Source organism: Panthera onca, chromosome D4 (assembly GCF_046562875.1).
Source record: "Panthera onca isolate mPanOnc1 chromosome D4, mPanOnc1 haplotype 2, whole genome shotgun sequence".
NCBI classification, from domain to species: Eukaryota; Metazoa; Chordata; class Mammalia; order Carnivora; family Felidae; genus Panthera; species Panthera onca.
In genome coordinates, this window is record NC_138351.1 from 87,378,742 (window position 1) to 87,399,644 (window position 20,903).

General features: G+C 57.0%; 2 protein-coding genes across 5 annotated transcripts; one reads left to right on the plus strand and one right to left on the minus strand.

The window, feature by feature from the left end:
* The first annotated feature begins 37 nt into the window (after positions 1-37).
* On the plus strand, positions 38-3,583 carry BBLN (bublin coiled coil protein). Its single transcript, XM_060608517.3, has 2 exons — positions 38-326; positions 3,105-3,583. Exons 1-2 carry the CDS (start codon positions 248-250, stop codon positions 3,275-3,277), a joined length of 252 nt encoding a protein of 83 aa, XP_060464500.1. The 5' UTR covers positions 38-247; the 3' UTR covers positions 3,278-3,583.
* CIZ1 (CDKN1A interacting zinc finger protein 1) lies at positions 1,044-19,993 on the minus strand. Of its 4 annotated transcripts, XM_078436445.2 has the most exons (18): positions 19,814-19,993; positions 18,890-19,022; positions 18,538-18,653; positions 16,866-16,937; positions 15,287-15,516; positions 13,005-13,098; positions 12,703-12,811; positions 11,590-12,185; positions 11,291-11,409; positions 10,470-10,667; positions 9,615-9,766; positions 7,916-8,003; positions 7,321-7,434; positions 6,967-7,119; positions 5,476-5,545; positions 5,224-5,345; positions 4,727-4,882; positions 1,044-2,221 (listed from the first exon to the last, which is right to left on the minus strand). In XM_078436445.2, the coding sequence occupies exons 1-18, from the start codon at positions 19,965-19,967 to the stop codon at positions 2,111-2,113; spliced, it is 2,787 nt and encodes a 928-aa protein (XP_078292571.1). In that variant the 5' UTR covers positions 19,968-19,993; the 3' UTR covers positions 1,044-2,110. The 4 variants fall into 4 exon arrangements, with proteins under 4 accessions (XP_078292571.1, XP_078292572.1, XP_078292574.1 ...); XM_078436446.2 differs by lacking the exon at positions 1,044-2,221 and having other exon boundaries at positions 4,538-4,882; positions 19,814-19,990; XM_078436448.2 differs by lacking the exon at positions 1,044-2,221 and having other exon boundaries at positions 4,538-4,882; positions 9,615-9,739; positions 13,005-13,083; positions 19,814-19,989.
* Positions 19,994-20,903: the final 910 nt, after the last annotated feature.

Genomic DNA, 20,903 nt, shown 5'->3' on the forward strand with positions numbered 1-20,903 from the left:
AGGGCGGAGTCTGACGGCCGGCAGGGGAGGAGTTCTGGCGGCGGGGCGGGGTGGGGGCGGAGCTCGGGCCGCGCGGTTCCGGCCTTGGGGGCGGGGCCGCGGGCGCCGGGCCCAGTTCCGCCGCGCTGTGCCACTCTTCCGGCCCAGCGTTCCATCCGGCGCCGCCACCTTCCGCCCGGCGCCGGCTCTCGGCGCGACGGTCGCCCCGTTCCGTCGTGGTGCTGCCCTCGCGGCGCCGGAGCCCGCCATGTCGGGCCCCAACGGGGACCTGGGCATGCCGGCGGAGGCGGGCGTGGAAGGCGAGGATGACGGCTTCGGGGAAGCAGGTGACCCAGGGGGGCTGCTGAAGCGACCTTTGCTTTCTCAGGGCTGCCTCCTGGAAAGGAGAATCGGGGTCGGACTGGGGACTTGGAAGGGACCGCAGAGCCCTCCCACCCCTCGCTCCTGGGTGGGTGGCAGCTGCGGGCGCTGGCTGGAGGTTCAGGGCGAGCATCAGTGAGTGGGTCCCTGGAAACCGCAGCACTGGAGAACTGCGGGCAACCGGCCCCGTTTTACAGATGGGGAAACTGAGACCGCTTCAGGGTCACTCGCCCTTTTGGCATCTGCTCCAGCCGCTTCCTCCAGCCCCTGTGGCGAGGGAAGTTCCTGAAGGGGCTGGGCGAGTGGGCCGTTTTGGCTTAGCGGGAGGGGCTGTCTGGGTGGGCGAACCCGCCCTGCTGAGTCAGCATCCCCAGCCACCTTTGCTGTGATCTAGAGTCTTGGCGAATGCGACCTGCTTACCGAGCAGCCTGTTGCCTACACAGCGCTGCGGGGGAGGGGGCGGATGGGTGGTGGAGAGAGAAGCATCAGCATCTTTGGGAGCCTCAGTTTCCCCATCTGTAAAGTAAGAATAATAATGTGTCTCCTGCATTGAGATGTGTCAGGATTAAATGAAAAAACAAATGGAAAATAGTAGGTTCGAAGCATGCAAGTGAGCAGTTATTATTCTCTTTAGTGTAATAAAGATGGGTTTCTCAAGTCGGAAGACAGGACCTAGTAAATGTGAGATAAGTATGGAGTCTGCTTTTTGTTTTGTTTGGATAACAGCTTTATTGAGCTATAATTCACATACTATATAATGTATCCATTTAAATTTTACATGTCAGTGGGTTTTAGGATATTCAGAGTTGTACATCCATCACAATAGTTTTAGAACACTTTGATCACCCAGGGTCTGCATTTAATAAAAAGGTAGAGGGCCTCCCACAGGGTGGCAAAGGGTGGACTGGCCAGTTTTCCCTAGGCACCGCAGGTCAACAGTGGCCAGATGTGTGCAATGGAGCCCACTGCAGTGGTGGGAGTGATCTGGAAAAGCCGCTTAAGTGTCACAATGAGTAGATGTTGGCAGGTTCACAGGACTTGGTGCAGTGGGGAGGAGGCTGTCCCAGGCAGATGGCAAAGCTTAGAACTAGGAAGTGCCCTTGACGTGGATAAAGCCTGGCCCCAGTGGTGTGGAAACACTCGCCTCCCCCATCCTGCTTCGGGCCTGTGTCTCATGACACAAAATGTGCAGGGTTGATAATAATCATCTACTAAGTACTTGTTGCGGCCAGACCCTGTCTGAGTTCTTAATGTATTTGAATCCTTACAACAACCCAGTCCTTATTCCCTTCCCAAAAGATGCAGTCACTTGCTGGGGCAGAGCAGAGCTGGGAATGAAACCCGTGTGCCCCTGCTCTCTCTAAATCTTGGCTATGCCACCAACCAGCTGGAGGATCCTGGGTAGGTCCCTTCCTTCTTGGGCCTCGGTTTCCCCATCTGTACCACAAGGGGGTTGGACCCTTAAGATCCAGCAGAGACTTTCCAGGACTCTGTCCTCTGGGAGGTGTGCCAGCTCTGGGTGATGGTGGTTCCCCATCCCCCCACCCCCCTGAATGCAGACACACTTGCACCCATATTCCAGACACACTCCTCCAGCCCTGGCCTTTTCCAAACACTGCCAGCTGCTTCCCCTCTGTCCCAAGCTGGCACCTGAGTGTATCTGAGTCATGGGCTGGCTCAGAACTGGGTCCGCAGTGGGCACAGGCCCAGCCCTTGGATCCTAAGGGACATTGTGCTGCTGAGAGGCAGGTCAGGAGTGGCCATGGAGGAGGGAGTGATGGTTTCTGGTGGACACCAGGGAAGGCTTCTTAGAAGAGGCGTTTTGAGCTGGTCCTTGAATAGCTGTTGTGGTTGAGGCATTCTGAGTGGCAGAGACAGGTGAGCAAAGGCAGAAAGGCTAGAAAGTCAGAGGCTTCATTCATTCATGCATTCATTCATTCAACAAGTGCTTATAGTGTGGCAATGAGGGCGTCAGGGGAACCGCAGTGAACACAAGAGCATTCCCCCTCTCAAGAGCTCTGCAGTCTGGTCGGGGAGACACAGCAGCACACGTAGCAGTCAGGCCAGAGGTGAAGGAGGGCAGTGGAGGCATGTGGAGGGCAAGGAGGTCAGACACAGAGGCTTGATCCCGTCTGGGGCATTGGGAGGTCTCTCTGTGGCAACACCCATGCTAAGACTTGAAGGAGGAGAGGGGGAGGGAAGGAAGACAGGAGAAGGACGCCCTGCAGGCAGAGGCAACAGCAGCATGTTTTAGGGGCCCCGAGGTGGGCAAAGGCGGGTGAGGAAAGGAAAGGGTATGGGAGACGGGGCTAGAGAGGGGGAGGGGCCTTGGGGCTTGGGAGGTTCTTTTCCCTCAGGGCAGAGGGAGCCTCTGAAGGGCTGGAGAGTAGAGCCTGCCTGGGGACTGGGGCTTTGACTGCCCGACTCGGGAAGGTGGGCCCTGGCCTCCAGGCAGCTGATGTAGGAAGTGGAGAGAAAGCTGGCGTTGGCAGGACAATGTCTGGCAGACCTCCCCCCGACCACCCTAACCATAGAAAAAAGGATGGTGCGCTAAGGTATTATGTCCCCAAAGCCTTTCACTTTTGGCATCCACCCATTTTCCTGACGGTGACACCGAGGCTCAGGAAGGAATAGGGACTTGCCCAAAGCCCTTTTGTCCCCCAGGCTGGGACACAGTGTGGGTGGGGATGTTTGTGAGCCCCGAGGAGACACAGAACCTTGGCTGTCTTTTGCCTTCCTCCCAGAATATGCTGCCATCAACTCCATGTTGGACCAGATCAACTCCTGTTTGGACCATTTGGAGGAGAAGAACGACCACCTCCACGCCCGCCTCCAGGAGCTGCTTGAGTCCAACCGGCAGACACGCCTTGAGTTCCAGCAGCAGCTCGGGGAGGCTCCTAGCGATGCCAGTCCCTAGGCTCTGGGAGCCTCCAACCAGCCCCAACCCTGTGTTCCTGGGCTAGGCTGTGGCCTGGGCACTCACCACCTGGCTTAGATACCTTCTTAAGGGCGGGTCTGCGGGTCCCTCTAGTAGGTGTGCCTGCCTGGGCCACCCTTCTGGTACTTCCTTTGGCATGCCTGGGCCGGCCCCCACACCTGACGTCCCCTCCTGGGGTCAGGTGTGGGCCTGCGACCCACCCACCTTGCCTGCCTGCCCAATTCCAGGACACTCCCCACTCTGCCCAGGCCTTGAGCATCCACATTAAATGGGTCTCCAACATCACTGTGCCTCTCCTCTGTATCCTGGGGTGAGGACCCCACTGGCCACTAGCGGTGAACAGGTCAGTGGAGGCATTCCAGGCACTGATCATACACTGATGGCTCACGGGCCTGCTGGTAGGGCTGGGGTTCTTGGCTTTCTTGTATTTCTGGACACAGAGGGTACAGGTGAGGCAGGGCTTCCTCCCCACCTGGTGCACGCCTGGCCAGCAGCTGCCTCCTCAGCCCAGCCCATCAGACACGCTGTGTGACCCAGTATGATACACTCAGCTTCTCTGGGTACTAGGGCCTTTCATTCAGCCAGCCAACAGCAATTCATGCTGTGTAACCTTGGCCATCATCCTCTTGCTCCTGGCCTCAGTCTTCTCCACTGGCCAATAACAGGGTCGGTCTGGCTGTCTATCTCTAAGGGTCATTCCAAATGGGGAAATAGCAGAATTAAGGAGCCAGCTCAGCCTCGGCCCCGTTCACAGATGATTCATCTTAGGGTCGCCTGACAAGGGGGGGGACCAGAGGAGTGGGGAGGGTCCCCACTCCTGCACTTAAGCTCCCACAGGGTTCAGGTGGACAGAAAGGCCAGCACAGAGCCAGAGCTCAGGCCCAGGACCAGTTGTATGACCTTCAGCAAGTCACTTGACCTTGCTAGGCCTCTTCACCTGTTTCTTCACTTGTACTTTGGAGATAACAAGAAGACCTGCCCCCTAGGGTCCAGACTCTGAAGGCTGAGGCAGATCTAAGTTGAAGGTGCTTTCCCTAGCCCTGACCACCTCATCAAGAGGGAAGCAGACTCTGGGGGAGGTGAAGTGCCTTGTGCCCTCAGAGTCCCTGGTTAGGGAGCCCGTCTTTGGCCTTCCAGCTCGGCCACCACACCGTGCCCAAAGAGGGTGGGTTCTGGCTGAGAGCTGGCAGGGTTGCCCCCTCACCCTGTCCACCCAGACAGAAAGGCTGGTGGGCCCTGTACAGCCAAACTACCTTCTTTTATTAGATTTTCAGTAAAAACACCAACCATGTCAAAATTTCCACACAGACTTCTAAAAAGCAAAGCAGACCTAGACCCAGACGGGATGGGCATGAGGAGCTCCCTCTATCAGGTTTTGAGGCGGGTTGAACGCCGGGGAAGTGGGGGAGGAGGGGGTTGGGCTGTCACCTTGCTGGGGGTTTTAGCTGTGTCCTGGGTGCTGGGCTGGGTGGGCGCGCGGCCACCAGAAGTGAACAAAGCAGTCAGGGCGTTCCGGGCGTTGATTGCACACCGGCGGCTCACGGGCCTGCTGGTAGGGCTGGGGTTCTTGGCCTTCTTGTATTTCTGGACACAGAGGGTGCAGATGAGGCAGGGCTGCCTCCCCACTAGGTACGCTCCCTGCCAGCGGCTGCCTCCCCAGCCCGGCTGACGCTGCAGCGGACACACCGTGTGATGCTATGAGATGTCCTCAGCCTCCCCGTGCCAGAGCTCTGGAGCTAACAGCCTGGCCCTCGGCATCGCCCCCCCGCCCCGCCACCACGCCCCCCGCCAGGACAGCAGAAAGAGCTGGGCACTACCCTTGTTCTGATTCCCTTTGTGGGCAGGGCCTTCTGTTGGGGGGTTGTGCCCCAGGGCTGAGGCCTTACCCAGCAGCCAGGGCGGCTGGGGCAGGAAGCCTGGCTCACCTGCAGGTTCTCGAAGTGGGCCAAGGACTTGCAGTGGGAGAGCTGTGCCCCCGAGTTGCTGTGGTAGAACTTGTGGCAGATGCGGCAAATGTACCCCATCACGGGCACCAGGAAGTCCACACCTGTAGGACGGCAGCATCTGTGCACTCGTCCCTCCAGGCCAACCCCATGTCCCGCCCTCCCTAGGGGCCCATTTGCTCACCCAGCCTCTGAGTGGGACGAGGGGAGGCGGGGTCAGGGCTTGGGTCTTACCGTATGCAGTACTGGGGCTATAGGTCTCTGAGCCTTTCCACTCCTCTATGGATATATCTCTGGACCTCACCTGGAAATAGGCAAGTGTGGGCCTCAGCTCTGACTTCCCTGAGCTCTTCGACACCACTCCCTTGATACCCAGGAGGATGATCCCCAGGAGGTTGTGGGTGGCATTCTCTGAGCCTTTGCACATGCCTATCCTGCCAGAGTACCCTTCCCGATCTAGACTTTTTTGGGTTCAGCTCCATCAGTCCCCTCCTCCAGGAAGCCCTCCATAATCCATGCCAGGTGTGCCCGACACATCACAAGTGTCGCCTCTGAACTCCATAACAACCTTCTACACTTCGCTCATTTTACAGAAGAGGAAACAGGTCCAGGCACAGTAACTCACTGGCCCAGGGTTTACGGAGGAGCAGCGTATTTAACCCTGGTGGGCCCCAGGCCCTCGTGACATTTCTAACCACGAGCCCCCTGCCAGCTTCCTGAATTCCTATCTGATGTTGCAGTGACCTGCTCAGGTGACTAAGGACCCTTCCTCCTGCCTACCAGACATGAGCCCCTTCCAGACGGGGCCATCTGATTCCAGCCACAGCAGCCCCACCATGCTTAGGAGCGCCCTCCTCCACTCACCAAGCAAACAAATGTGCCTTCCAGGAGGGACAACCACTCCCATTTGCCACCCCTGCCTCAGGCCGGGCTTCAGCCCTTCCTTAGAGCCTGAGTTGGGACTCTTAGTTCTAAGCAGAGGAAACGGGGGGCTCAGAGAAGGCGAGGGGCTTGCCTGAGGTCATACCACGGCCAACTGCTGAGTAACAAAGCGATCTCACATCAAACCTGCATAGGGCTGGAGGCCACCCTTGTGACACTCCATCCACAGCCCCTCCACGATGCCCCTTTGCCTGGCTCCCCACCCCCCCCCCACCACCCCCGGACTGCAAGGGCAAGCTCTGGGAGGGCAGGGCCAGGCCTTAATCCCCATGTATCCCCACATCAAGCACCAGGGCGTGGCTCAGAGGAGCTGCGGTGTTAGGAGCACGGGCTCTGGCATCTCACTTCCCAACATCCAAGTGGGTGGGTCTCTGCCAGGAAAGTGCTTGGTACATAACTGGCACACGGTAACTGCTCAAAAATGTCATCTGCTATGGGTGTCATCGTCATCATCACCTTATGCTGACTCTTCCGTGTCCCCTGCATAGTTCCCTCCGTACCCTTATTGGCCTAAGATGCCCTTTCCCTTCCTCAATGCAGGTCAAAATTTCAGCCAGATTTTGAGGTCCTCACCCATGTAACCGGCCGCCCTGCAGTCATCATGATGTGTATTTATACCTAGCCATACGGAATACAGTCCTATTTGTACTAAATTTTGGCACCCGTTAGTGCCTACAAACGTCAGCACTGTGCCCCCTGGCCCCGGGAGGTGGGGCGAGGTCCCGCCTGGGCTGGGAGCCCAGCCTCCAGCCTGCCTCCCACCCTACCTCGCCCCCCAAGTACCTGCTTGCAGAATTCTTCCTCAACCTCGATCTCTTCTTCTTCATCCTCCTCCTCCTCCTCCTCTTCTTCATCGCCCTCAAAGCAGCCCACAGCGTCCACCGTGATGAAGTGGTCCTCATCTTGACCGGCAATCTCCTTCTCAAGCATCTTCAGCTGCCCCGGAGAGTGGGCCAGGGCTCAGGTCAGCTCTGGGCAGCGTAAGGGCCACACCCCACCCACCCCACAACTCTGAGCGTCCCAATCCCTCCAGACCTGGTATGAGTTCAGGCTGCGAAAAAGCTCAACTTGCTGTGTGGCCCTGGCCAAGGCTCTGTACCTCTCTGGGCCCATGTCCTGTGAGGGAACTGGGGTTACCTCCTTGGCTTTGTCCTTATGCCCCTGGGACTTCACATGCTCCACAAACTTGCGGGGGGTCTTGAAATAGCGGTTGCAAACAGTGCAGAAAGGTCGCAGGGATTGCTTGGCAATCTGGGGAAAGGAGGGCAGGCCGAGTAGGTGGCAGGCAGTGTCCCCGGGTGCAGCCAGGCTGTGCCCAGTGAGATCTCATCTCCCACCCGCAGACTACCACATCTGTAACCAGCTGGCTGTGCCCCGCCCCTTTACCAGAACATGGGCAAACATATCCACTCCCTGTGCTGTTGGCTACAAGACGGGATGGCAGATGGCAACAGGACAGAGAGAAGACGAGCCGGGGAGAGAGAGTAGCCGCCAAGAGGACCCCACCAGCCCCGTGGCTGAATGACAGGATGAGATGGTGCTTCACCCACTTGGAAAAATGGAGAAACTGAAGCCCAAAGAGGAAACATCGAGAAGCCACGCTTCTGAGTTATGACCATCCAGAGATAAAGAGTGCAATTGTCTTTCCGTCCCCAACCTCAGCTCCCTCCTTCCCAACCCTGGGCTTGGAGATAGATGTGTGGGTACCTTCGCAGCACACAGGCCCTCATACCTTGTGGTCCTGAGTCCTGCGGTGCTGGATCAGGTCCCCCATGTAGTAGACCTGGCAGGTGTTACACCAACGCCTCGGCGGGGGCTCTCTGAGTGACGGCAACCAAAACAAGTATATACAGTGGGATGCTGTTCTTGTTGGAAAGACAGCCGCTCTCCCAAGATGCTCCCCATAAATGTAATGCAGTTCCAACAGGAGCTTTTTTAGAAACTTATCAACGGTTCTGAGATTCATCTGGAAGAATCCTTAAACAAGAATAATAACCAAGGAGGAAGGAGAGGCAGCCAGTCTGAAGGACTGGCCTCAGGGGGCCAGGTCAGGATTCAAGGGGTGACGTCATCAGGAGACAGTTCAGTGAATCTCCCGCACCTAAAGCCTGTTAACAGATGGGCCACATCCTTCCGCTTTTCTTGTGTCACGAGATCCCAAGCTCATTCTGCACATGGCAGTTTTGAACCTGTTCTAACCTGATGTTGCATCACACCTGCTTCCTCGTTCTCATGAATTCCCTGCCGTTGTCCTGTATATTAGAACCACTCCACCAAGTGGACAAGCCTGATCTAACTGATCCCGCAGGTTTCGATATTCTAGAAAGTTTCCAATTAAAATCTGTCACCATTACATTACTCTGCAAGGAACATCTTTGTGAATCATCTTTCTCCTGTATTTATGATTATCTCACCTAAGTATAATTCCTAGGTCCGCAAGCAGGAGGAAGTTTAAAGGTCGAGAACATACTGCACAACCACGTAGGGAAGTTCTTCTCAAAGAAGCACCTAACAGAGACACCGCTGCCTCTGGAGAGAGTGTTCCGTCACCCAGAGCATGCGGACAGGGAGCTCCAAGCTGTGACCCTCTGTAAGCGCTCAAGGCTGAGTCCCCAACCACTGCCTCGGGGACTGCCCAGCCTGTGAAGGAGTTTGGTTCGGCCTCCATAGGCTTTGTTTCATCTTGATTCTGAGCTAGCTGCTAACATTTTGAAATTGGGAGATTTCACATACAAAGCTGGGTTTCTAGATTCTCTGGAACAATTAGGAGACCTGGAGCTGTGGGGCAGCTGTTCTGTGACAGAGCCCATGTCCCCCAGCATGGCCTGAGGCAGTGCCTACTTGCTTTCCCCCCCCCACCCCCCCAGCCCCCCAGCAGGCCTCCATGACTGCCCACAGGGTGCTGAAAGGTCTTGTACCTTCCACCAGGCCTTCTTAGCCCAAGAGCTAGTTTTGGACTCCAGGAGGGCACATATTTTGGGTCAATGAAGCCCCTATGGCAATGAAAAAGGGGTGGCACAGTGTAGCTGTAACCTCAGGCCACAAGGTGACGATCCTCACCATTGTGTGTCCCCACCCACCCACCCCCCCCCCCAGCTGGGGTCAGCACATATGCCGGAGAAGCAGGGCTCTGTGCCACAACCCACTTCCTTCCCATGTGGGTGGTCCCACTGTTCCTGGCTGGATGGAGCCTTAAGAGACCACCTAGTTCATGAATTCTTACATTGCATCCTTCACCAGGCCATTTTACAGATGAGGAAAACTGAGGCCCGAGGCTAAACCGTTAATGGTGCGGAGAGGCCTCTGGCAGAGGGCAATGCTTAACCCAAAGGCGGACCTTGAAGATGGCAGACTCAGGGCCCTTCCCAGCCTCGCCTGGCCTGCAAGACTGTCTACCCCCCAGTACAGAGCCTCCGAGATCCCCCACTCACTCGTCCTCTCTCTCCAGGACATCCCGGGGCACAGGCAGCAGGGACAGGAGGCAGGCTTGGCTCATGTGCTGGATCTCCCCCAGACGCTGCTGGTGCTGGGCCCCCGCCATGTGGTCCTGGAACTCCTGTAGCCAGCAGAGCGAAGGATGGGCCTGAAGAACGAGCCCCGGAACAGCGGGCAAGGGTGGAGGAGGAGGCCTCCGACCTCGGCTTCACGGCCACCCCGCCGCTGCCGAAGCCGTCTCTCTTACAACAGCCCCGTGGGGGCCACAGAAGGATGGTGAACTGAGACACCAAGTGGGCACAGAGCAGCCGGAGCTTCTGCTCCTTCCGGAGACTGTGTGGGCCCCTCAAAGGCAGGGAGCAGTCCGATTAACCTCCGGATCCCATGGCTCTGCTCTGGATGACAGAGGTAGCAATAGCAAGGGTAATAATAATTATTATTATTACGAGCCTAAGGCTGTTATTAACGTGCTGCTCACTCCAGGGGGCGCTTGGGGCTCGTGATTTCAATGTCAGGTCACTGAATCCTTGGAACCTCCGGGTGAGGTGGGTTCTAAGCGTTTCTTCATCTGATGCTTGAGGAAATGGGAGTCATAAAGAGGAGAATTCACCTTCTGAGGTCTACGCGGCTAGTCAGGGCTGATTTATACCCGGTATGCCGGACTCTAAATCCCTAACTTCTTGGCTGCTCAGGAACTGTTTTCAGGGCAAACGCACAGCTGCCCTGGATGGTGCTCACGGGGCCCTTGTGGCCACTCAGGCGCCGCGGGGAGGCCTGGGCAGCCGCCAGAGACACCCTCCACTCTGCCCACCGGCCCTCCCCCCCCGTACCGGGGCCTGGCCGGCAGGTACCTGCTGGCTGCTGCAGCTGGCCTTGCAAAGGTAGCAGAAGAACTGGAGGGTCTGCTTCGAGGGTGTGCTGGCGGAGGCAGGGGTGGCGGAGGTAGAGTCACCCGCGCGGGGCACGGGCGTGAGGGGGACTGTGCTGAAGGCCCGGCTGTCGCTGCTCTGCAGGATGGTGACCTTCAGGGAGCCCCCGGCACCCCACACCTGCACCGGGAACAGGGGCAGAGCTACCACCAGCTGGGCACCTACGGTGGGCCAGGCCCTGTGCTAAACACCCGCGAGCAGGGTCTTACTGGGCCCTCCTGACAGCCCGCTTCACAGATGGGGACACTGAGGCACTGAGCTGGCAGGTGACTGCCCAGGCTCACAGAGCTAGGGAGTACTACAGCCGGGACTCAAACCCAAGCCCACCCAACTGTGAAGTCCACCCCACCCCACCCTCACGTGACAGACGGAGACATGGAGACACCAGGAAGGGAACGGGTTTGGCCACGATCACACCAGGAGGTAGAGCTGGGACCCAGACGGCATGCATAGGCCTGCCCTCTGTGTTCTCTCCACTAGAGCAGTGCTCCCCCGTCAGGGACCAAGGGCTCTATTCCAGGGATGAACAGGTTGGAAGGGACTTGTCACCAAAAGCACCTCTAGTTCTTCAGAGCAAAGGCATGTGAAGGCAGCACACCAGCACAGGAGCTTGACGACCCTCCATCAAACCCACGGCCCCGGCAGAGGGCGGCTGTCACCTTTCACGGGTGGGGAAACACAAGGGGTCCTCCCGCCGCCGGGCCCCGCGGTAAGCACACAGCCACGGTAGCGTATCTACCCACCCCTAGCATCTCTCTTGCCCTTTTTTCACATTCTCCCACATCCAGACCGCTGGTCAACTCCTCCTGGCTCTCCACGCTGACCTGGGAGCCTCCTGGCTCTGGCGAGGCCTCCTTCAGGCCTGAAATGACAGAGGGGTCCATCTCCCACCCAGGCCCAAAGCGATCCGGGCCTGAGAGCCACCGTTTCTACCCACAGCCAGGACCTTGAAGCCTCTGGTGGAGACAACGCCAGGGGAAGGGCAAAGGGTCCAGGCCGAACTGTCCCATCACGGGGCGACTGGGAACCAGTGCTCCCTTACCTGCTCCGGCGTCTCTCGGATCTGGTGGTGTCTCCGGCACCGTGGAACGAACCGGAACCGGTGCTTGCTCCGATGCTGGCATGGACACCTGCGGCCAGGTCTGAGGCTGCCCCTCAGTCCGGTCAGGGGGCTGCACGGGAGACTGTCCTGGTGGCTGCTCTGGTGGCTGGACCTGAGGATATGTCTGCGTCTGTGCCAGCTGCTGCGGCTGCGCCTGCCCAGGGGGCTGGGGATGTGCCTGGGGCTGCACCTGTTTCTGTGGCTCTGCCTCCTTCTGCACCTGCTGCGGCTGCACCTGCTGCGGCACCAAGTGGTCTGGAGAGGTCTGCGTCTGTGCCTGTTTCTGCAGTTTGGGCCGTGCCTGGGTGTCCCCTGGAGGCGGGGGTGGCGGCGGCTGCGGCTGCGGCTGCGTCTGAGGCTGCACTTGGGCCTGGATCTGCAGAACCCGCGGCTGGAATCGTGGCAGCACTCGGGCTTCCGGCGGCTCAGGCAGCAGCTCAGGCGTCTGGGTCTGCTTCGGTGCCGTGGTCCGGGCCTGAGGCTGGACTTTCACCTGCAGCTGCCCGGCGGCCCCCTTCTCTGTGGGCAACTCCGAGCTAGGGAGGATTGAAAGAGATCTTCCGATGTCTCCCAGTTGGCCCCAGGGGCTCCTCAAAAAGGCCAAGACCCAAGTTCAGTCCTAGTTATAGCACGTGCGAGCCCGAGCCGGGCATTTGGCTGAGCCCCTCCGGCTCTCCATGCCCCAGTTGTACCTAAATAAATGGGCAGGATCACTCACCCCTGCCTCCCACCATCTGCTATTATGTATCCAAGGCCCTGCAAAGCCGCCCATCCTCCGCCCGCTCTGAGGTCCCAGATGCACATGTTCACCTCTCCGAACTGGCCACCAGGTGACTCAGGCCCAGTGAAGATACCGGAGATTCTCTGGCCTGGGGTCTTCCCAAGTAAGATGCAGAATTGGGTTTGACCTTCCTCCAAGCCAAAGGTCAAGGCCCTTTCCTTGTTCCAGCTCTCTATAAAGGGTCCTGGCCGTCAGCTACACCCACCCCCGGGCTTTGCAAGAATGAGAGTACAGGGCCCCTGGGCCCAGGGAAGGTTTTCAGCATCGGTTACCTCTTTGACCTCTTAGCCGGTGGCTCCGATGCCTCACAAGACTCGGGCTCAGGTGCTACAGTGTGTTTCTCTTTAGCGATGCCATCTGGGCAGGGTGGGGAATCTCGGTCTGGAACGGAGGGCAGATGAGTGACCGCCAATGCCGTGAGCAGCACAAACTAGGAGCTCCCCCCTCGAGGTGGGGCCTGGGCTCGCCCCACACCAAGATCCCCGCCTCCCAGGTCTGCCTCCATCACCGACCCCTGCACCCGCCTGCCCCAACCTGTGTCCCACCCAGAGGGCTAGCAGCCTCCCTCCCTTACCTTCTGGTGTGTCTGTTCGGGACTCGACAACTTCCTCAGACCCCTCTGGGGGGTCTGACTTGTCTTCCACGGGCACCGTCTGAGAAGAAGAATCCTGCTTCCTTTCAGAAACTGTTTTTGACACCGGCCACCCACCCTCGTAAGCAACCCCCTGGCCCAAGAGCGGCTTCAACAGTCCCACAGGGGACGAAGAGCTGCCCAGAGACGATCCTCAGCACCCCAGGAATCCTGTGTAGGCTACCTGGCTGTTAACCCAGATTTGGGGGATACAGAGCCCCCTCCCGGCGGGCCCATGGTGTTGTCTGACTTCCCAACCACCTTCTCCACAAAGCAGCTGGAAGGGTCCTTCTAACACGCAAACCTGATCATGTCTTTTGTCTCTTTCAGGCTGAAACCCTCCTGTGACTCCTCCGACTCTAGAGTATTCCTTCCTCACCCAAGCCGGCCCAATCTGCCCTCTGCCCCTACGCCCCCACCTCCAGCCAACTCCCAACTAGCCTCCTCGCCCTCTCTACATCTATCCTGGCCTTCTCTCTGGTTCCCCAAGGTCCTAGGTCTCTCCCGGCCCCCAGGAATTCACCCAGAGCCTCCAAGGCACTTCTTGCGGGAAGCCCTCCTGACCCCAGAGTAGATAGACCCTTAACACAGGCCCAGAGGACCTTGGGCTTCCTTTTTGTGGCATTTGCCACAAGGTGAATTAACTGGTGGGAACATTATCTGCATTAACGTCTTACCACTGCTAACACCCTCCTCCCCAGGCGAAGACCTCCAAGGAAGGTCAGGCCAGTCACACCATCTGTACCACTGGGGCTCCTACCAGACTTACAGATGTTTGCTAAATAAATGCACAGCTCCGGCTGGTCCTGGGCACTCGTTACTCCCAGGAGCCTGCCCACGGCCTCTGTCCCTCCTCCTAAGCCCGAGGAACCAGCGCTGAATGGAAACATGCATCCCATCGGGACTCCATGCCCTTCAGAACTCCCTGCCTCTCACCCTGCATGACACGGGCCCTACTGTCCTGTAAGGCTCTGGGTCTGTCTTGACAGCTGTGCAGCATGGGGCAGCCTCCACCATACTCCCTGAGCCTCAGCTTTCCCACATGTAAAATGGGTGGTGGAGACACTGGACAAGACCATGTTAGGAGGGGCCCAATGGGCAGGTTGGAGGCCAGGACCGCTCTCTGGAGGGAAATGCCTCACTTCCAGATGTGGGCCGGCCTGAGAGCAGCCCAGAAAGGGCAGTGTCATCCCTGCCCCCTGGAATGCTCTCAGAAGGGTGCCCTATGTGAGGGGCTGCCGGGACACTCAGGGACACGACAGTCCCAGAGAAGCTACTCCCTCGACTCTTTCTGCTTCTGTCCAGGACTGACTCTGCTGATGTCAGGGTGAGCCTCCTTCTAATGCCTTGCACCCTCTTCAAGGCCCAAGGAGGTGGCGGTGCAGCTCCAGAACCTTCCAATGACAACACTGTAGAGTTTAGGGTCCTGTAATGTTGTTTTACCCTTTCCTTTCTTTCACTTCTGTGTACAGCAATTCTTTTGGACTGTTTTTGAAATTTCAGGTAGTGACATAATGTTTCCTTGTTAAAGAAATGTAACCGAGGAGAAGCGAATTCATTTAAAGCTCAGCTACTGCAGTTAGTAACCCCTGGCCGCGGGTGCCTGGCTTTTGAGTTTTCCAAAGGTAGCAAGCCAAATGGAGATACATGCCAGAATTTGGAGACTCAGTACAAAATAAAAAGGAATGCAAAACGCCTCATTCGCGTCTTAAAATATTGATTGGAGGTTGAAGTTGTCATGTTTTTTACGTATGAAGTTAACTCAAATCTGTTACCGAAATTCATCTCACTGGTTTCTTTTTACTTTGTTAATGTGATGGCTAAAGAAATTTAAATTCCATTCATGCCTCATGTTTTATTTCTATAGGGCGGCGCTGGTTTACCGAGAACTGTGACCGGACACCTAAAACAAATACAGTGTTATGGGTCATTTGTATCTCCGTGTGTTTACAAAGAGAGAAATATCAGGTAAACAACAGGATTGCTGGCGTTTGGACGTGGCAAAAGTCCCATCAGAGAGTCACAAAGATCTGAAATTTGGGAAACACCAGACAAGTCCAACTCACTAACCCCTTCCCCCTTTTTACAGATGGGGACACTGAGGACAAAAAGGGATGTGACCTGCCCAAAGGCCCAGTGTGTGCCAGAGTGGGTGGAGTTAGGCTGATACCAGGTATGACCTTCCCACGCCCATCCCCACCTGCTGCGCCCCAGCCATCACTCACCTTGCGATTGGGGGTGGTGGAGGAGGGGGTGCGGGCCTGTTTCTGGGGAGTCCGCCCTGAAAGGTTGATCTGGGAGGGGTTTATGGGGACCCCAACAGGAGGGGCCCCCAGCAAGGACTGCCGAGTGGCCTGGGGGAAGAACTGCTGTAGATTTGGGGTGGCCAGCTGGGGGACCGTGAGGCTGGGGCCCGTCAGGTTCGGGGTTGGCAGGTTGTAGCCACGGAGGTTACCTGCAGGCAGGAAGAGGGGAGAAGAGGTTAACAACACGGTTGGACGGTAGAGGCCAGGGTCAGGCATCAGCCCCCCAAAGCATCAAGGAAACAGCACAGATCACTTGAAAGGGAACCCTTCCCGTACAAGGGCAGCCAGGGGAGGGAGATGAGAGCCAGAGGCCCACCCGCACCTTGGGCATTCATGGTGAGGGGGCCTTAGGGCTGGTTTCCTGCTCCAGCTGAGGAGGAGACAGGCACTGCCTTCTCCCTCTCCAGATAGGTATTATGATCTCTACTAATGACAAAACAGACGCAAAGCAGCGATGTAACTTGCCCAAGATCTCTGCACATTCTGCCTTTGCCCCTCCCCATGCTGCCTAAACCCTTCTGTAGCTCCCTGCTGCTTTGAGAGAAGCCCATTTCCTCACCTTGCAGGGTCTGGCCCTGCCCTCCTCCCAGACCTCCTTTCTTGCCCTCCTCCCCACACACGTACCCACTACATTTCAGCCACAGGCTTCTGTGCATTACCTCAACAAGCCTGGTTTCTTCCCGCCTCTGGGCCTTTGCACATGCCATTCCTTCTGCCTGAGCTGTTCAGCGCCCACTACCTCCTGGTCATCCTTCAGGCCTTCTTTAGGTGTTTATCCTCTGAGAGACCTTCCCACATTTTCCCTGTGTCCCCAGAGGCAGACTTCCTTCCCTCTTCTAGAACCAGCTGCACAATTTCCTTGTCTGCTTCCCAATGCCCACCACCCAACCACACTGGGAACTCCTTAAGGGCAGGCACCTCATCTAACTCAGAGGCCCAGTGCTCAGGAAGTGTTTGAGCCATAAAAGACGGTTCAAATCCTTGCCCCAAAGCTGGGACAGGAAGCACAGGATTGAAAGCGTGGGTCAGGTGTGCTGTAAGAGCTAGTTTGAGTCCTACAGCCCAAGCTCTGTGGCCTAGAGCGAATCATTTCCCTCTTCTTAGCCTCAGTTCCCTCATCTGTACAATGGGATAATAATAGTGCCTGATTCACTGTTTTACGAGGATTCAATGACATATGCGAGTGTGCCTGGTATAGAGTCAGCGTTCAGTTAACGTTAAAACAAATACATGTACACGTATGTGCAGAGAGCCAACCGGCTCTTAAAAACAGTAAGATCAAGAGATCTAAAAGATCTAAAAGAAAAATGGACAAAGGACATGGACAAGTCACAAAAAGAAATATGAATGTTGACACAGACAAATATAAGACGTTTGGCTACGCTAACACTCCAAGAAATGTAAACTGAAAGATTAATGATATAGCTTTTTTGCCAACCAAGTTAGTAAGTTGTATGCGTGTATACATATATATATATATATAAAAAGCATATAATACCCAAGGTTGCCGTGGGCATGGTGAGACCGACACTGTCAGACGTGGCTGGTGGCATTGCAAACTGGTCCAGTCCTTGGGGAAAGCAAGTTGGCAATACTTATCAAGAGCCATAAAACATCCATCCCCCGACCCAGTCATCCACTTTTGGGAATCCACTCTAAGAAAATAGTCTCAAACGTGATATTCATCCCAGGGTTATTTAAAACAGAAAAAAAAAAAAAAAAAAAAAAGAATACGGGAAAAAAAAAGAAAAAAAGGGGGAAAAAAAGGAAGCAGCTGAGTGTAGGTACGCAAGAACAAAACAAAACAGCTGTTAAAAAATAATCTTTACAGAGACTGTCAAATCATCTGGTAAATGACCAAGTCATTCTACTCCATGAAAAAGAAACAAGATATAGCTTTTCACTTACATCAATAACCAACCACAATCATATACAAATTCCCAAGTTTGTGCCTAGAAAAAAATTGGGAGGAAATACACCAAAATCTTCACGGGTGTTTTTTATTGTTGTTGCTGTTGTTGTTTTCCTTCAGAAGGTGAGTGAGTCTACCTATGACAATTTGGGTTTTCTTGTCCTCTCAAAAATTTGTTTCCACTTTTCTTTGAAGAGTGTGACTTTTTAAATGGGAAAGAAAAGGGGGGATACATACATATGTATACATCGTGGGTCCCTGTGTGTGGTTTTCTCTCTCCAACTATCCATTGATCCTTTGTCAATCAACTCCAGGACCATCCCCGCCTATGTGGCAGGGCTGAAGAGTGACAGCCACCACATCTTCTGACCTGGCAGCATACCCAGCTGGATGGCAGGATAGCCTGGTGTCTAAGAACATGGCTCTGTAGCAAGACCTGGGCTCTAATTCTCCCTCTAATCCACATCTACTCCCTGGGCGACCATGGGCACATGATGCCTCTCTAGGTCTCAGTTTTTTCATCTGTAAAATGGGATCATGGTATCTCCCTCCCAGGGTTGTCAGCAGAGTCAAGGAATTGTGTATGTAAAGGTCTCAGCACAGTGCCCCGCCCAGAAGGACCACCCAGCAAGCCACAGCTTCCATCTGGGAGGGGCTGGGTCTGAACCTGAGCTGGCCGCAGGTCATTGGGCTCCTAAGATTACTCCCAAAGGGGCTGAAGTATCTGAAGCAGCATCTTAGAAGGAAGAGCTGAGAGACTGCTCTCCACATGGGGAAACTGAGACAAAGGCATCGGCTTAATACACAGGGCTAGAGACGCCCATTCAGAGACCCAGGGGGTCAGGAGCCTCAGGCCTTAATCTAGCTGTGTGATCCAGCACAAATGACTTCCCCCATCTCTGGACCTCAGCTTCCTCATCTATCAAATGGGCCGTGGGGGCAGGGGGTGGGGTGTCAAAATAGACCTTTTCACCCATCATTTCCTCTAATCTGAATGTGAGCGAGGGGTGCTGAGGACAGCCCACAGAGTCAGCACCATGGCCAAGGGCACACCTCGGTGACCAGCATAGACCGGCATCCAGCTGAGCAACTTTGGGACTTCCACCTCCTGGAGCCTCAGTGTCCTCATCGGCAAACGAGGACGCTGAGAGTAGCTCTCTCTCAGAGTTAGCGTGTGGATCTGGGGGAGATTTGGCGCAAAAGGGGGATGCTAGGGCACCACCGCTAAGATGCAGTGAGAAGGGGCCAGTAGCTATACCTTGCAACTGCTGCAGAAGCAAAGCTCTCTGTAGCACAGAGCCGTTGAGGAGGGAGGCGGGGCTGGCGCCTTGGAGGTTCAGGAGCTGCTGCTGTGGCTGCTGTTGGGGCAGCCCCCTGTGTGTGGGGAGGGGCTGTCAGAGGGCTGCGGGAGAGTCGGACCCTCCCTCTTCCCTCACCTCCATCCTCTGCCCCCTCTCTACGGCAGACAGAGGAACCTCTTAGGGTGGGAACTGATGGCTCCCAGGACTGAAACAGGGACGGCCCCGGGCGAAAGGACTGGGATGGGGTCTCCGCCACAGGGATCTGAGTGGCGGGACTGAAGCCGCCCGCCCCTCCAGAGGGGAACTCACCTGCTGACGGCCATGGGCAGGGGGGGCTGCGGTGGGGACTGCTGGAGCAGCTGCTGGAGCTGGAGCAGCTGCTGCTGCTGCAGCTGCTGCTGCTGGAGCTGCTGGAGCTGCTGCTGCTGGTTGAACATGGTGGCTGAAGGGAGGGCGCGGAGTAAGGCGGGACCCCTCCTTCCCTCCTCCCCCGCCCACGGCCCTCAAATACCTGCCCGCTGAGCTTCACCGCTACACCCCAGGCCTGCCTACACCCCAGGCCTGCCAAGAGCACGCCGCATTTGCACCCTCATGCTTTCAATAACCCCCGCCTCCCTCCACTTTCCCGTAAATCCTGTCGACAGTCCCTCCCTCAAATGCCCAACCCCGCCTGCCATCTCCCCTACTCCCACGGCTCTGTCCTTCCCGGGGCGTCCTACCCAAATGCACCTCCACCCCGCCTCCAGCCTTTCTCGCGCCACCGCGTCCCGATGCCAGCCCCCCTCCACGACAACCCCACCCTCTTCCTCGCGCCTACTCTGTGTCAATAACAGCACCCCCAACCTTTCGCTTTGGCCTCTGAACAAAGTAGGAGGAAGGCTTCCCTCCCCATTCTGTTAACCCCTTCTTCTGCCGATCGAGCCAGCCTTACACATCAAATCCGGTTACCCCACCTGCGCGCGACGCCCTCAGCCTCCATCCAGATGGCCCCTAAACCCTTCCGTGCGTCCCCAAGCGGCGCTCGGCCCGCGCACCTCACTTCCCCGCACCCCCGCCGCAATCGCGCCGCCCCCACCGGCAGAACGGGCGGGGCGGCCCGAGCGCTCCGCTTTGCTGGGGCCTGACCGGGCCACAGCAGCGCCCTCTGGGGGACCGGAGGACTCGGTGCAGCGGCCCGTGGCGCAAGATCCTGCGCTGAGCTCGCGTCCCGCTGCGGGGGCGGCACCCGCTTACCCGGCGCCTTGGCTGCGGCCGGAGCGGCTCGGAGCTGCGAGGGGGCCCGAGGCAGCTCAGGCCCTCCGCGCCGCATCCTCCGCACCGGGAACCCGCGGCTCCGACCCCGAGGTCCGTCTGTCGCCCGGAGGGGTCTGTCGTCTGGTGGGGACATCGCGGGCTACTTCGAGGAGGACCGTCCCCAACCGACCTCCCCGCGGCCGCCACTGTCCCGCGATCCTGGGGCCCCGCGCGGGGCTGAGGTGGGAGGGGCCGTGCAGCCGGCAGCTGCACATTCGGGGACCTAGACCGGGCCAGAGGGTGACCAGCACAGTCGACAGAAGAATTTGCCCTAAAACGGGGTGGCGAGGTCCGTCTGGAGGTGTTTATTCGATTTGACTCGGGAGGGGGTGAGGAGGGCCGAGATCAATTATTAAAAACGGCGTTCATCCTGATCCTGAAATTGTCCTGCCCCAAGGACCCTTTAATTACGACTCAGTCCCGCATCCCCACGCCCCTCTCCCTCATCCCCACGTGGAGTCACTGAGCCAAACAACCGGCGGTTCCTAAGTAGCGATCCTTTTTCGCTTTTCTATTACCTAAAGTCGTCAATGCAGGTAACCGCCGGGGGCAATCCCCTTCTTTTGCATTAAGCGCCAATTGTGCGCGGACACGGCGCACGGTGGCGCTAGAGGCGCGCAGACTGGAGGCCCGCCCGGCGCGCCTAGGCGCGAAGACCTGAGTGTCAGCCAATCCCTGCAGTCGTGTGACAAGCTCTGTCCTAGAGCTCTGGGCCGGCTCCACTGCAGCCCCAGGCAGCAGCACAGGTGCCTAATTCGGCCTGGATTTAGAGACGCGAAAGTGGCTCGAGTTAGCAGGACGTTGCGCCCTTGGGTGGAAGGGCAGCCTGGAGCATGGGAGCTTTGAAGGCCTGGCCTTGGGCTTTATCCCCGCAGGGCAGAGAGCGCTAGGGTATGACGGCATCGCATCCGCCTGGATTAGAAAACTCACTCTGGTGAGAACCGAGACAGAGGCAATGGGGAGGGAGAGAAGGAGCCGAGTCAAGATCGCTTAGGCTTCCACCCAGGTCCAAGCACGCTGACACCTGGTC